This window comes from Aspergillus vadensis, assembly GCF_003184925.1.
Source record: "Aspergillus vadensis CBS 113365 unplaced genomic scaffold BO88scaffold_28, whole genome shotgun sequence".
NCBI classification, from domain to species: domain Eukaryota; kingdom Fungi; phylum Ascomycota; class Eurotiomycetes; order Eurotiales; family Aspergillaceae; genus Aspergillus; species Aspergillus vadensis.
Genome location: NW_020292066.1, coordinates 184570 through 198823, shown reverse-complemented (window position 1 = coordinate 198823; position 14254 = coordinate 184570). Strand labels below are relative to the sequence as shown.

Here is a 14254-nt window from a genome sequence, read left to right as displayed (position 1 = left end):
TAAGAGTGGCTCTGTCAATAGCCAAGGGAGACTTCATGGGAATCCCTTTCGTTCCAACTTGAGACAAGACAATCAATCAATCGAGAGAGGCACTGCCATCACTACAGTATGGACCAAAGTGCGCGAGGCCTCGTTAGGACTACTGTGTACAGAACCTTACGCAGTGTCACACAGGAAAGGATTTCCGGAAGTTTGATAGGAAGGGACCCTCCGGCGTTGAAACTCTAAGCCCAAGTTGGTTCTGCAGTCTGACATGGACGGCCAAGGGATCGGTGTCATCATGGGGAGGTATCCACACCAAGGGATGAAAAGGTTGAACCAGCTGAAGAAAATCTCGTCTGAGGTGTATCAACAGTTGGGAGCAGATCAAGTACTATTGCGATGCGTACTTGCTTTCACCGCTGGAGGGCTTAAGCCCGAGATATCTCTCTCTGAGAGTGGATTTACAGGGGAACTTGAAGGATGATACTTTGTTTGTGAGAGAGTAGTGTTGAATTGAGGCGCGGCTGAAGTGGATCCGGCGAAACCAAAAATCCCGGAGGCTGGTGCCAACATGTGACTTGGCAGGCGTTTGTCTGGTAGATGCCTCAGGCTGACACCAGTCTCGGAAGGCAGCGACGTTTGAATTGCAGTCAGTCAGTCAGTGTTGCGCTGCTGGGCATTTCATTGCTCTGCTGGCCGGGAGACTAGTAAACTTGTGCCCAAATTGGTCTTCTATCAGATCCCTTAGACTGCTTTTAGTGCCAGTCCAACAGCATCACCACCACCCAAAACTACTACTACCACCACCACACTACTACCTTTCACCACCCCCCTCTCGAAGAGGCTGGTTCCTTGGCTATAATTCCCGCTTGTCTCTCGCTGCCTTTCTCGTGCGGACCTTTTTTTCTTATCATTATTACCTTCCTACTTTCTTTGTTGCGTATTCTTCTACGCCGCCTCCTTCTTTCTCCTGTTTGATCTCCCTCGTTTCTCCTCATCGTTTGTGGCTATTTCGATCCATCCCGCCGTCACTGCTCCCTCCCTCTCTCTTTCTCCCTTACACATACCTCTGAGACAATATTCAATCCCCAGCCCTTTTCGCGACCTTGCACACTGCATCCTCTTGTCGCTCCTAATATACTCGTGTCACAACTTATCAACTGCCACCAAAAAGAATAATTGTCCCGGATTCCCGCCTTGCACATATGCAGTCCGCCTCCAGCGTTTCCTCCCGCTCCCAGCGAAGTCCGTCAGCCCAGCATTTCCCATCCGGTTCAGGGAGCAGTGTGGAATCCGCCATGACCTCCGCACCACGCAGTTCGTCGAGCTCGACGAGGTCTCAATCCTCAAAGAGCGTGGTAGTAAGTGCTCCCCTCCATCGTGGTGGCATGCAGCCACTGCTTGGGTTTCCTCCAAATCACCCCCCAGCCGTCCCACAAATACTCCGGCTGACCTCGTGGTGCGTCTGATCCACAGCCCGAGAAACAGATCAACCAAATCGAAAAGAGCGTCACCCATCTGCTGGTCGCCACGAAGCAACTGCTAGAGACACTGACACAATGGTCCCGCCGACAAGCCTCAGAGAATGAAGTGTCAGACGTCTACGTACGGCTGGGCTATGAGTTCAACCTGGCTTGTCGCGCCTTCAATGCCATCGGAGTTGACACCTCAGATCTTGGCCCCGTACCCGACCTCCTGCGTACGATCCTCGAAGATACTCTTAGCCAAGATGCATCCCCACAGAGTCTTGAGCGCTACCTCCCTCGAGTTCGCGACATCATCATCAACCTTCTACATGGACTCAAGAAAAAGCAGGCTCGACTACGTGCGCGGCAACAGAAGGAGGAAAGTAGGCCATTGCCCGGTCGGCATACAAGTGCCAGTAGTGCAACTTCGGCACAGGCGGCGTTGAATCAAGCATATGAGGACACTGCCTCCACAGTAACGTCTCCGAAGCGATCGACTCGGCGATTTGGCAGTAATGGCTCTATGGAGGATCCTTCTATGGCCCGGGCGTCTTCGGCGGCATCGGCTGATGTGCGCGGAGCGAGCTATTCCGAACGAGATGCGTCGAGGCGCGAGGCACAAAACATTCTATCGCAAGGATCTCAACCAGAATCTGGCGCAACTCCCAAGGCCTCCGTGACTTCGACAAACGCGCCACCTTATCCCACACCGCCCCCTCCGCCCGCCCCGAAACAAGACGATGCTCTCGGTGCTCTGCAGAGAAGCGGGGAGCTGGAACGTCGGGCCTCGCGAAGGTTTTCGGCCTATCAGATACAAAAGCATCTGGGAACTTCATCAAGCGGTGTTCCAGTCCTTCCGACCCAAAATTCACCGATCCCGAATCGAGGGCGTGATGTTCGTGAGTCGCTGAACGCTGTGCGTCTACGCGGGTCAGTCCATGGACGACAGCGATCGACAAATCGGCTGCATGACGCAAAGGTCGCTTCACAGGCGCCTTCGAGCGTTCCCAGTATCGAAGAGGAGCGCCCAAAGTCTCGCGTTGGGTCACCTGCAGAACTTCCAGCAGAGGGCACTACTGCCGCCAAAGACAAGTCTGTTGAACGCCCTGGAAGTGGACCGGCAGATCACCCGGCTATTGGACGGCAGCCCGATCTCCCACGACCTTCTGAAGAGCCGTCCCTCGCGGGGGCATTTGAACCCGTAAAGGATGCTGCCCCTACCGCGGCTGCCCGCCCAGGAACGCCTAAAACTGAACGCCAGGAGCCAGCTGTGTCTGCTTCCACTCCACCTCAATCAGTCCAATACTCCCCTGAGCAGCAGTCCCCAGGCAAGGAGCTCACTCTCTTCCTCCAATACAGAAGCAAGATCAAGAAATACGTTCTCCCAGAAGGATATACTGGCCTTACTATCGGGAGACTGCAACTAGCTTTTATTGAGAAGTTCGCTTGGAACACCCACAACAACGGGGTTGACTTGCCCGAAATCTATATTCAGGACCCGGTATCAGGCGTCCGGCACGAGCTGGAGGATCTGGCTGATGTTAAGGACCGATCTGTGTTGGTGTTGAATGTTGATATTCTGGATGAGGTCAAGAAGCATTTTGACGATGAATTCGGTGGAGTCCGTCGCATGATTGAAGGTGTTAAGGGGGCCCTCGAGGGCCAAGAAAGCATGATGCAACGTGTGTCAGACCGTCAACTGGAAGCTGCGAAAGAAATGGCTCGCCTTGCTGCTGCGCCTCCTGTGCCTGTCGCAGCTACCGCCAAGACTGGTGAAGCCCGGAAGGGTCCTATTGCGGGGAGCGACAGTCAAATCGCTGAGCTCCAGAGTTTACGACGTGACCTTGCTGTACTTCGCCAGACGTACTCGAACTTCACCGCCGATATTGCAAGCTCAATGAGCGCGATCCGTACTAAAGCAGGTGGACTGAAGACGGCCGCAGCTGACGTCACCGTACCATCGTTCGAAGGCGATGCAGGCCGTGTGCGGGTGAACTCTGGGAAGAAGGAGCTTGCCGAAGAATCAGAACGTCTTGTGGCGCGGGTTGACGATCTCCAAGATTTGGTTGAGGATCTCCGCAAAGATGTCGTAACTCGTGGTGTCCGACCGCTCCCCAGGCAACTGGAGTCGGTGAGTAAGGACATCAGCGCCGTCACCAAGGAGATCAAGAAGATGCAGGATTTCCTTAAGCGGGAGAAACCCGTCTGGACAAAGATCTGGGAGAAGGAGCTCCAGCAAGTCTGTGAGGAGCGTGACCAGCTTACTATGCAAGAGGACCTCGCAGCTGATCTCCAAGATGATCTGGAGAAGGCAGCTCAGACTTTTGCACTCGTTGAGCAGGCGACAAAGCAGCAGGCGATGCAGAACAATACGGGTGGTCCCACGCTACGCAACACCTCGCGGAACGTTGTGATTGATCCGGCTGTGGATCCCATGAAGGCTAAAGACAGCGTTTTGGGTGAGGTGCGCGCCTTGCAGCCGAACCATGAATCCCGCTTGGAAGCGATTGAGCGGGCAGAGAAGGCACGCCAGAAGGAGCTGGAAACTCGCCGTATCGGGCTTTTCCAGAAGGAGCTCGGAGCGTTTGTCGAAGAAGGCAAATTGAAGAAGAGTGGTGGGGTGGAGGAGGCTGAAAGACTCCGTCGGGCCAAGGATGACCGCATTCGCAAAGAGGTCTGGGAGAGACAACAGGCCAGGGCCGCCGAAATGGAAAAGGCAGAAGCAGAAGCCGCTGCAGCGCAAGCGGAGCAGGCTGAGGAGCCAGCCGAAGACGCAGAGGCCGCAGAGGCGGAGCCTGATGCAGACGTGGCTGAAGAGGCGAATGCTGAGAAGGAGGAATCTGGAAAGGAGGAGGAAGTAACTATGGTCAAAGGAAAGTCTCCGGTTCCGGAAGACTCGGATGAAGCAGAAGACGAGCAAAGGGAAACGTTCCTTGATGCCGAGGAGAACGAGGAAACTGACAAGGAAGCAACCACTGCGCATGAGCAGAAGCCGGACCATGAGCAATAGGGATACGGCTCTGTTGACCGTTCCGCGGCCAACATTCTCAGTGCGATACTCGTCCTCTCCCTCGTCTACATCTTGTATCTAGCCTGAGTTGTCGGGCTGCCTCTTTTGGACCTTTCTCCTTTGTCATTATCACCATTGCGTCCACCCTCGTTAAATATTTCCTTGAACTGTCTGTTTCCCTGTGTTTGCTATATTTCTTGTCGCGTTCGCTCAGTTCCAATCGCAAGAACTGGAGCTGCAGCCTTGCCTGTTCGCATATCGACGATACCCTGCCAGCTTGTGGCCTGTTATGACTATTGATGATATACAGGAGGGTCAGGTTATCTTGGTCTATCCTGCTTTGCTGCTGTTTCAGACGAGGTTGATTGATAGAAGCGTTCATTTCTTGCATTAATATACTATTAGAATTTATAATGTATCAAGCCGCATTCCTACACCATATCCTAGGACGAGCTTTAGACAAACGATTATTCTCGCTTCCCCCCTGAAAAGACCCGAAGCAAAAATTTACGACAAATAAGTAGCCTAAGTTACTGTCATAATTGTTGTTGCAGTGTTCCCCAACAATAAGAACCAACTTAACATGTATTATCTTCAACGCAGGCGACATTGCCATGAAGTAATTATACACATAGCACTCGCTTTCCCATCAAGTTACCACTCTCGATAACCCGTAAACCAAGAAGCCTAGTACTACAGGATGAGTGATCTCCTTATCCTGAACAATCAATAACTACAACGAAGTGACCCTTCCCCCTCTTAATATCCTATTCATCACTGGGAGAACCCCACCATATCTATCTATCTAGTCTTGAGATAAACATAAGTAGGAACTGAACATTCCCATCGCCATTCCCTATCGTGATGTTAGTTCAGGGTAAACTGATCAATACTATATATTCATGATCTAAATACTGCAAGTCGAATCAGCATACTTTCTACATGGTAGCACTGATTAGTTACATGGATACGTCTTCTGTAATTCTTTGATACTGATGACTGATATATCTAGTTGTTAGTTAGTGATAGCTAATAGGTATCACCTGCGAGATGATGCTGATGTATATCATGAGGTAGTATATTCTGTGTATTTATGGCCAATCAATTGAAGTTGATACTACCATGAACTGAACCGTTGGTTCACCAATATAAATTACTATAACTATGAGCAGTACCCTAACAACTGCAGCACTTCAATCACACTTGCGTTTGACCTGTAATTACCAAATTAGGATTCTTCCGTCCCCTTGGATTCCTCTGGCCCCGTGTCTTCCTCCTTGGAGCCATACTCTTCGTAATCAAGCCCGGTGCACCGACCGCAAGACGAAACGGCGGCTCTAGTCCTTCTTTCCTTGCCCTTTCGTCTCTCTCCTCACTCCCTCCATCATTATGAGCATCAACAACGACCGTAGGAGAATATGGCGGAAGCTCAGCCAACTCAAACTCCGAGGAAGTACTAGGACCCCCCTCCGCCCTCCGAACCAACGGCGAGCTATCCATGATACTACTATGTTCTCCATCTCCTCCTCCCTGCACCATCCCACTACTATCAGATACAACACCCACAAGCCCATCAAAACGCCCAAGATCCTCCCAATCCCGCTTATCCGTATCCCTAATGCCCGCAAAGCGCACATGTTTCTCACGCTGCACTTCCGCACCCATGCGCAGCATGGCAAAAGCATCGAGACTATCCGTCCAGGTAGGGACGGAGCGGCAGTAGAAGACAAGCAAACATAGACCCAGTATCTGCAAGCAAATCAGGATGGATATGGTTATCACCCCCGCTAAGCTCCACTTAGGCTTGACGATCACCGTTCCACTATCAAAGTAGATGCTTCGCGAGTTATACGACCAGTCTTGCGTTGCTGTGCTGGTTAGCACGGCTTCATTGGCGAAGTAAGTCGCCATGTCTAGTGCTGTAGCGGCGGCTTGGGTATCGTTGAACGAGGCAACCCAGGTGAAGATTGTGTTCATGAGGTATTGGTACCAGTAGTCGTCGCTGAAGCGGTCTATTCCCCATATGAGATCCTCGCAGGTATTGCCGGCGGTGCTGAAGCCGCTGAGGGAGAGTCTGGTGAATGGTATGGTGTTGAATTGGCAGATGGAGAATAGGGCGGATCTGGTGGTGTTGGTGGTGATGGCGTAATTGGCGGCGTTGAGGAAGCTTTGGTTGCCGAATAGAGCTAACGCACTGGTCATTAGTGGGCCGGCTGCGTGGAGGTCTTCGTAGTTGAAGGGATCGGGGAGGCCGGAGGGCCCAATGGTTGTTGTGTCGTTGTCACTGGTATATAGTATTGTCTGTTAGTAGTCTATTCCTCAGGGGGTCAAATTGGAAGGGTGTTGGAAGGGAATGTCTTACACAACCGATGGAATGGCATAATCATCGTCTGCTCCCAGATAGTCATTGAAATCATGCTTCAGCACCTCCTGACTGGGCCATTTCTCGAGAAGAGGTCCCGGATTGTTGCCATTCTTGTAGTTGCTGATTTCGAAGTACCCCCGAGTGGTATTTGTCGTACATCTCAATGTAAAGTTGTATTGTTCGGCTTCGTAATTAGTGATTTGCTGAACAACATCAATCCACAGCTCCTCGGAGATATCCTGGCGGTCTCGACTCCGAGTCCAAGGTGTCTGACCGTACGTGCCGGGCGCGCAGATTCGAATGTCGAGTGTATCAGGGGCAGTCAGGTTAGTCACAAAAGGCCGGTCACCCGAGCACGTCTGCGGGAAGTCGGATGAATGCACCGATTCGCAGGCGGATGTTGAGTTCAACCGGATGGCATGTTGGCGCAGAACACCGGTATTGGTTCCATTTTGCAGTGCAGATACGAAATACCGGTCCGAACGGAAAGATTCGTCATACCAGAAGAATGTTCCTCTCTCGATAGCCTCAGCGTCGTCGATGGTTGTCCATTGCTCCGGCCATAGGTAAGGTTGCACGTCGAGCTCGCCTACCAGCTGCGTTTTCTTGGCTACCTGCTGGACAGCAAGACTTTGAGGCATGGACTCTAGAGCGGCAGGCTCCGGGTCAAGGCCCACTATTGTGGCGATGTTCGATGGGTCGCATGTCCAGACAGGCATCTCCCAGCATGTGGCGATGGTAATATCCTCATATTTGATCAAGATTGACTGAATAGCAGGGGTGACTGCTACGAGCAGAACGAACAGCCCTCCAAAAATGGCAAATGGGGATCCATGGCCATCGAGTGGTAGACTGCGAAACCATGACCTCACGTTGGCCCAGGGACGATCCGCTAGAGCGACAATCTGTCGGAGGGACAGCTTCTGATTAGGCGAACGTCGCTGCGTGTAGACAACGGCCGCTTGGGCCAGGAACCCGGAGACGATGGGAATGGCGAGGACGGCTTGTAGCTTTTCAAGCACGAGGATAAATTCAAAGCTAACGAGAATATCCAGAACCACAGCTGCCGACTGACCAAGGCCCTGGCGAGTATAGGAGGCGGCGTCTAAAGGACGCACCATCATGACACAAGTCATGATCCAGGGAGCGAGCAGAATAGCAACATAGAAGGAGAGAAGGTACAGTGACTTCCTCGTCCGATACCGCAGAGGCTCCAGTATCGGACTTGGCTCATTTGAGTTCCTTTGGGCATTTACAGCCACTTGAGGGGGGCTGTTCATGGTAGCCATCATGTATAGCCCGCAGGCGAAGTGAGTAAAGTTCTGGCATGTTCGCAAAGACGGGCTTTCTCAGGGGTCGTTTATATCCATTTTCCCACTCAGGACTTCATCTCCTGGTGGCCGCAGCAAAATCAGCTATTGGGTCTCACGGAGGGTCTACCTGCAAGGCTGACAGACCATGAACGCTTGCGAACCGAGCTATAAGTGCAATCTAAGACCAAAGAAGCCAAGCTCATGGCGCCCCAAAACCCTAGCGTTTAGGCGAGTGTGGTTGGATGGTTCCGAGTGGATAAAGGTCGGAAAACTCGGCCGTGAGGCTTGTTTTCATCTTAGTCTGTCTCGCTATGGCCTCTCAGAGCATCGCTTCGTTCCGACAGACCCGCAAACTAAGGGTGCTCGTGAGGCTAGTGATGTAACCATACAAATTAGCAAAACCCTGCATGTGATGCCATAAACGCTTTGTTCGTCTTATCGTGTCACGAGATATAGGGGAAGGTGTTCAGAGTTCAGGGTATAATTTGGGCTATGCGGGCATACTAAGCCTATCACATGTAGTAAGCATCACTATCTTTAGTATATTTTATATATAGGCTCGACAGCTCTTCCAATCATACCACTTGATCTTTCTGTGCCCTCAGACTCCTCTTGTGAAGGCTGAGGCGCTAACCAATCAGCCAATGATTCCTTTCTTACTACTGATTTATCCTATCTCGTAATTTCTCCCTCGCCCTTCTGATGTCGCAGCCAAATCACTCCATCATCATCTAAACCTTCCATGAGAGCTCGAGGAATTCCCGCAAGGTCATAGTCTTGATATCTGGGAAAGCCTCGTTGAGAGTGCTGACAGGTCTGAGGTCAAGCTCATTTCCGATGATCCACAACCCAGTCTGAGCGAATAGTTGCTTGGTCATTTCTTTGCCCACTACAGCAAAGGTGGCCTCGTAGCAAGGTAATTCCGTGACCTGTCCTGCTTCTAACTCTTCTTTAGAGTCATAGGTGATATGAAATCTGGTACCTGGAATAGTCCCATTAGATAAGTTACAGTGAATACCTCATACAGAAAGATGCACACACCTCTCGCCTCTTCGGCCATATTAACAAACTCATGAAGCGTGACCCTGTCACCGATGATATAACTTTCCTTTGGCCAGACCGCAAGATCTAGGATGCGGACAACAAATTTCGCAATATCCAGAACCCGGGTGAGCACGACGGCTTGGTCTCCAGATCCGGGTTTGGCTGCCACGTTGTTGGCGATATCAACAAACATCGGAAAGGAACCGACGTTGGATTTGAGCAGAGAAGACCCGTAGAAATCCATGAACACGCCGTTGTAGATAGCAGTGTGCATTAGAGTTGTTTTCTCCAGTTCCTCTAGTGCCTCTGTCTTGGATTTGGCGACCTCGGGATACCTAAAAGACAGAGGTCAATACTTAAATAGGCTTTTCTCCAACCGCCCGGGTACTTTTGGAGGCATGGCTACTAACTTGGTGGGATATGCGAACCCGGCAAAAATGCTGGGAATAAATCGCTTTGTCGCCGATGAGTTCTCCGCCGCACGAATGAGATTCTTTTCCGGTAGAGAGCTTCCATATGCGTTGATGGTACAGATCACGTCGCTGACTTTGTTTTCTTCGAGGGCCGATGTCAGGTTTTGGATGTTGTCGTAATCAACAACGACCAAACGAGCTGGTAGCTTCTCGTCTAGACCGGGAGTACTCTTTGTAGTGTTAGCGAGGCGATTCGTCTGGTGCAGTTGAAGATATTACACTCACCTTTCGACTGAATATGACCACATTGTGCTTGCCATGGACGGCCAATGCTTCTGCAATGGTTAGACCAAGACCTTTAGTTCCACCGGCGACGGCAACCGTAGTAGTAGTAGTGGTAGTGGTAGCAGTCATAGTTTTTTAATATCAGTTCTCGGTATGTGAGTGAGAATGAAGCGAGTATAATGACAGTCAATGTTAGACCTATACCATATCATGTCGAAAAGCAAGTGCTATTTAACTGCTTAGAAAATAGCCTTGGCATACCCCAATCATTACAAATCCGAGCCCTGCATTCTAGCATTTTGTTAGCACAATGATGTCCTGAAGTGTTGAAGATGGTCGGATCAAATCGCATCCTGGAAGGATGATGAGACTAAACATACTTCCGAGCGGACCAGCCCTCCTCCGTGATCCGGTCATCTTTTCCGCCATCCGGCCACTTGAAGGATCGAAGGATTGAAGGATGATAGTTCCTAACCAATGACATGATCATAGATCTGTACTATCTTGTATATTGACAAAATAACACAATATTCCATAGCATAAATTCTCAAGACTCTCTCTAGCTAGATTTGGCATACAACAATCTTGATTAATGTTGATATCAAACTAAAATCGAAGAAAGAAAAGAAAATATAGTATCATATGGTCAATCATACTATGACACTACACGAGATGCTTATAGAGTAACCCTCCAAGATGGCTTCTATCTGGAAATCAGCAACCTAGGGGAGTCAATTGCCAACAAGGCCAAATAAGATCATCATTACTCGCATATTCCTCTGCACCCCTCGAATCCCACAGATATTCTACACATTCTGATACACCCCGCGGAGGTAAATTAATGACATTGTAAAGAATGTCCTCCTTACACTTGCGCAGCGGGTGATGGAATGTGCCTCTGTGTTGACTATAAGAGCTATTCAAAGGTAGACATGGTCTCACTAGAAGCATTCCATCAGCCACAACTCCAGTTCTTATCGTGGACTTCAATACCCATCAGCATCCACATCAATGGCCCAGCTATCGGGAATATACCATCCTCCTGACGGTTACCTTGCTAGCACACAAACCTGCGCCCTAGTTTGGGACACAATCCACCAGGATCTCAAAGCCTCCGATGTACGAGCGCGTACCTCCTCGAAGCGTTTAGTGTGTATGAAGCGAGTGCGGACGGTGGGGTCTATATCCTCAGGGGATTAATGGGGTTGGGGTTCCCGTTGGTTAGTCCTGTTATGTATCGTGTTCTGGGGGTATGGATGGGGGAATAGCCTCTTGGGGTTTGTAGTGGTAGTTATCGGGTCCCCCCATTCCGTGTGTGCTGGGAGTGGTGGTTTGATGAGAAAATGAGGAGGAAGAGTCGTTTTGTGGATGAGGTGTGATGATCATGATGATGATACATACGTAGTTATCCATTCCCCCTTGATTCGGGGAGTGGGTATTGTGTACTACATTATCTGCAGGGGGGCTTCATGATTTTGACTTCCGTGATTAATCATCATGTAAGTTGATCTCATCTTCTAATGGATTTTTGATATTGTTCTATTCAAATGCATTCATTGCATTAAGATTCCAGGTTTTAGCGGTTCCTGAACTTAAAAGTAGGGCTGGAATTGCGGGTGGCAGGCATCATTGTTATCTAAACTCAGTACATACTAACTTCTCACCCCCTTCCAACGGCCTTGCCTAGTCAAACGAATCAAGCATACATGATCTGCAATAAATAAAAGCGTAATCTGCGACATGACGCGGTGTGGAATGTGCCCTACGTCGATCTTTTTCAGCCTGTATTTCGTGCTAGTTTCACCGCCCACAGAATTATTCTAAACCATGACGTAGTAGCTATTGAACAGAGGATAGTAAAATCGTAACTGTCATGATTAGAAAGATAGATACAGCAGAGAAATCTATGATACTTCTAAAACTATGCATATGAACCAAAAGCCTTGCGCATAACAACCATCAACTCATCATTCTTCCATCTGAATAATCTCCTGGATCATGTCATAACGGATCTTCTCATTCACATAGCTGTCTCGCTGGTACTCCTCGTGACCGGTCACGAATGAGCGCATCCACTGGGCTGGCGTCGGAAGCTCTCCGCTTGCTCGTTTGCTGATCACATCCAGGTAGGGCATGATCTTCTTTTGGTCCATCACGGGCGTGTTACTGTACTGGAGATAAGCGCGCACGATGTTCACCAGTCCAGGGAAGCTGGAGGGCACCTTCGGGTCTTCGCCATTGATGATCTCGTCCGCCGTGAGAAGCGCACATGACGGTGATGCATGTGCAGTAGATTTTGAGCAACAGTTAACACAGCCTCTCCGCTGACGCTGTGGACGCTCGCACTGCTCTGCGGATGACCATCCGGTCCGGCGGAACCAGAAGCGCTCTTCGAGGGCAGCATTGCGCTTCTGCGCCCGTTCCATGGAGTCTCCCAGCTGGTCAATAGGCACATAAAAGTTCAAATGAAGTTCCGTAATGGCTCGAGATAGGAGGTACATGAAAATGGCGAAAGCAGCGTTGTCGAAATCGGTCAATTGTACTTCCATCGGTCGGAACTCTACCCGCCAGCCGGGTCCATCGTCGGTTAAGGGGATCTTGAGTCGGACATGTTGCCATACAGTGCTGTAGTAGACGTCAAATATGCCCGTACTATTCAGATCGAAGTTTTCCAGGTCTGTTCGGTTGAGCACAATTGGATCCCTCGAGAGGATATTGGCATAGTGCATCGCCAAAGGTTCGTCCATGCCGCCATCTAGTAAGCGTTGTTTGACCGACTCATTCATGGGAGTCAGCGGAGATTTGCTTTCAAGATTGGCTGGCTTCTCTTGCGAGATGTATGTGCGGTTCCAAGAATACCGTGGCGGCTGCATTGCATGAGTTAGTCAAGCCAAGAAACTTTAGGGTGTGCATAATACCGTCGTGGTTAACTCTTCCGGAGTACGATCGTCAAAGCATTCAGAGGTTCGGCCCCAGCGCACCTCTGTATCTACCAAATAACCCTTAAACATCGGCGTGGCAGCGGTAAGTGCTAACATAACTGGCCCCAGTGCGATCATTTGGTCATGCAACCATCGCGCTTCAACTTCATTAGGAGCCTGGAACGTAACCTGAATGCAGCAATTCCCGACCCCGAGACCGATCCCATCCAGATGGACATGGCCTTCTTTTCCATCCCCGGGGGGATGCTCTGCGGGGTATTCAAAAGACGCAGAAGTGTCATGAAAAGGTGATTGCGTCTGCTCATCTCGAAAGACTGGAATGTAGCTCTCAACACGCCGTTGTCGCCGTGCCAGCAAGTTCTCTGTCATCATTATATAGCGCGGTATGGGACAGCAGATCTGTTCAAGAGACTCTTCATGCGGACTTTCTGGGAGTGTGAACTGTCCCTTTTCACCTAAGCCAGGGAAAACACACAACGGCACAGGGTGTTGGTCGGGCGATAGGAATTGCCCGATCAATTTCCGTCTAAAGAAGTCAGCTTTATGCCTACTTGTTGCGAGTTCCAACATACCGTCTCTTCATATTGCCTTGAACCCTGAGTAGGTCCATAATATCGCCCCCATATGGCTCTCCTGGAGTTGCTTCAACCATATGCCGAGCCCATTCCGCCTGTAACTTGACTTCATTCCATGGTTCACTATCATGTCTCAGTATCCTGTCTTTGGCAGTGTTACTAAACACTTACACTTCCTCAGCTTTAGCACAATGTCTTTCCTCTTTTTGAAGGATGTCTTCTTGGTTAAGAAGCAGTGTTGCTCGCGACCTGTTTGCGTCAAGGCTGACCAGGGTATATTCAATCTGTCGAGTCAGCGTCTCCTTCGATATAACTACAGCAGGTGAGGTCTTACCTCGTCACCCCATAGTGGTTCCAGATCGCTTCTATTCTTTTGCCTCTTCCATAGAGATAGCAATTGCTTTTAACGTTAGTGACATGCATTCAGAAGGTAAATAGGAAGCACTTACCTCCACTGCCCCTTGACGAGCAATAGGTGCAACTTGCTGAAGCTCTTGCCATGAAAGCGGTGTTCCGCTCACCCTGCTGGGAGGTTAGACACGTACTGTCTCAAGTGCAACAACGGTGGAACATACGGTGGACCCATTCTCAGTAAAGTAGAAATATGATATGAAATGGAGTTGTTTGAGTACAAGCGTATAGGTATGATGGTGGGTAATTGAGCATCATTATATAGCCTCTCCAAAATGCAATTAAAGGGAATCATCTAAGACCTTTACTATACGCGTCGTTGTCGATCATCGTAGCGCGACAATCCATGGCTTGGCTGACAGCAGTATGCTGCCTCGTACGTAATGCTCATGGGCAGCTGAAAGAGGTTATGAATGACCAATCATGCATTCTCACATATTACGCTTTT

General features: G+C 49.9%; 4 protein-coding genes across 4 annotated transcripts; 1 reads left to right on the top strand and 3 right to left on the bottom strand.

Moving 5' to 3' along the window:
- Window positions 1–1280: 1280 nt before the first annotated feature.
- BO88DRAFT_419091 (formin-mediated actin nucleation enhancer) lies at window positions 1281–4458 on the top strand (the record flags this gene model as incomplete). The annotated part of the gene is made up of 2 exons (XM_025708376.1): window positions 1281–1343; window positions 1459–4458. The coding sequence occupies 2 exons, from the start codon at window positions 1281–1283 to the stop codon at window positions 4456–4458; spliced, it is 3063 nt and encodes a 1020-aa protein (XP_025558595.1).
- Window positions 4459–5655: 1197 nt separating this feature from the next.
- Window positions 5656–8371, bottom strand: BO88DRAFT_438440 (uncharacterized protein; the record flags this gene model as incomplete). Its single annotated transcript, XM_025709669.1, has 2 exons — window positions 6821–8371; window positions 5656–6742 (listed from the first exon to the last, which is right to left on the bottom strand). The coding sequence occupies exons 1-2, from the start codon at window positions 8113–8115 to the stop codon at window positions 5656–5658; spliced, it is 2382 nt and encodes a 793-aa protein (XP_025558594.1). The 5' UTR covers window positions 8116–8371.
- A 320-nt stretch (window positions 8372–8691) lies between these two features.
- BO88DRAFT_446714 (NmrA-like family protein) lies at window positions 8692–10007 on the bottom strand (the record flags this gene model as incomplete). Its single annotated transcript, XM_025710312.1, has 4 exons — window positions 8692–9118; window positions 9178–9515; window positions 9591–9823; window positions 9879–10007. 4 exons carry the CDS (start codon window positions 10005–10007, stop codon window positions 8868–8870), a joined length of 951 nt encoding a protein of 316 aa, XP_025558593.1. The 3' UTR covers window positions 8692–8867.
- Window positions 10008–11745: 1738 nt separating this feature from the next.
- Window positions 11746–14011, bottom strand: BO88DRAFT_373633 (glutamate--cysteine ligase). The gene is made up of 7 exons (XM_025704286.1): window positions 13971–14011; window positions 13845–13917; window positions 13730–13795; window positions 13567–13679; window positions 13393–13518; window positions 12797–13346; window positions 11746–12745 (listed from the first exon to the last, which is right to left on the bottom strand). Exons 1-7 carry the CDS (start codon window positions 13979–13981, stop codon window positions 11846–11848), a joined length of 1839 nt encoding a protein of 612 aa, XP_025558592.1. The 5' UTR covers window positions 13982–14011; the 3' UTR covers window positions 11746–11845.
- Between the last annotated feature and the right edge of the window lie 243 nt (window positions 14012–14254).

What these genes read in the sequence shown, in the direction of transcription:
- BO88DRAFT_373633 (XM_025704286.1), bottom strand. An exon ending in TGTGCTAAAGCTGAGGAAGT is followed by an intron (nt 13,519 to 13,566) that starts GTAAGTGTTTAG and finishes GAGACATGATAG; the next exon opens with TGAACCATGGAATGAAGTCA. An exon ending in CGGAAGAGTTAACCACGACG is followed by an intron (nt 12,746 to 12,796) that starts GTATTATGCACA and finishes CATGCAATGCAG; the next exon opens with CCGCCACGGTATTCTTGGAA.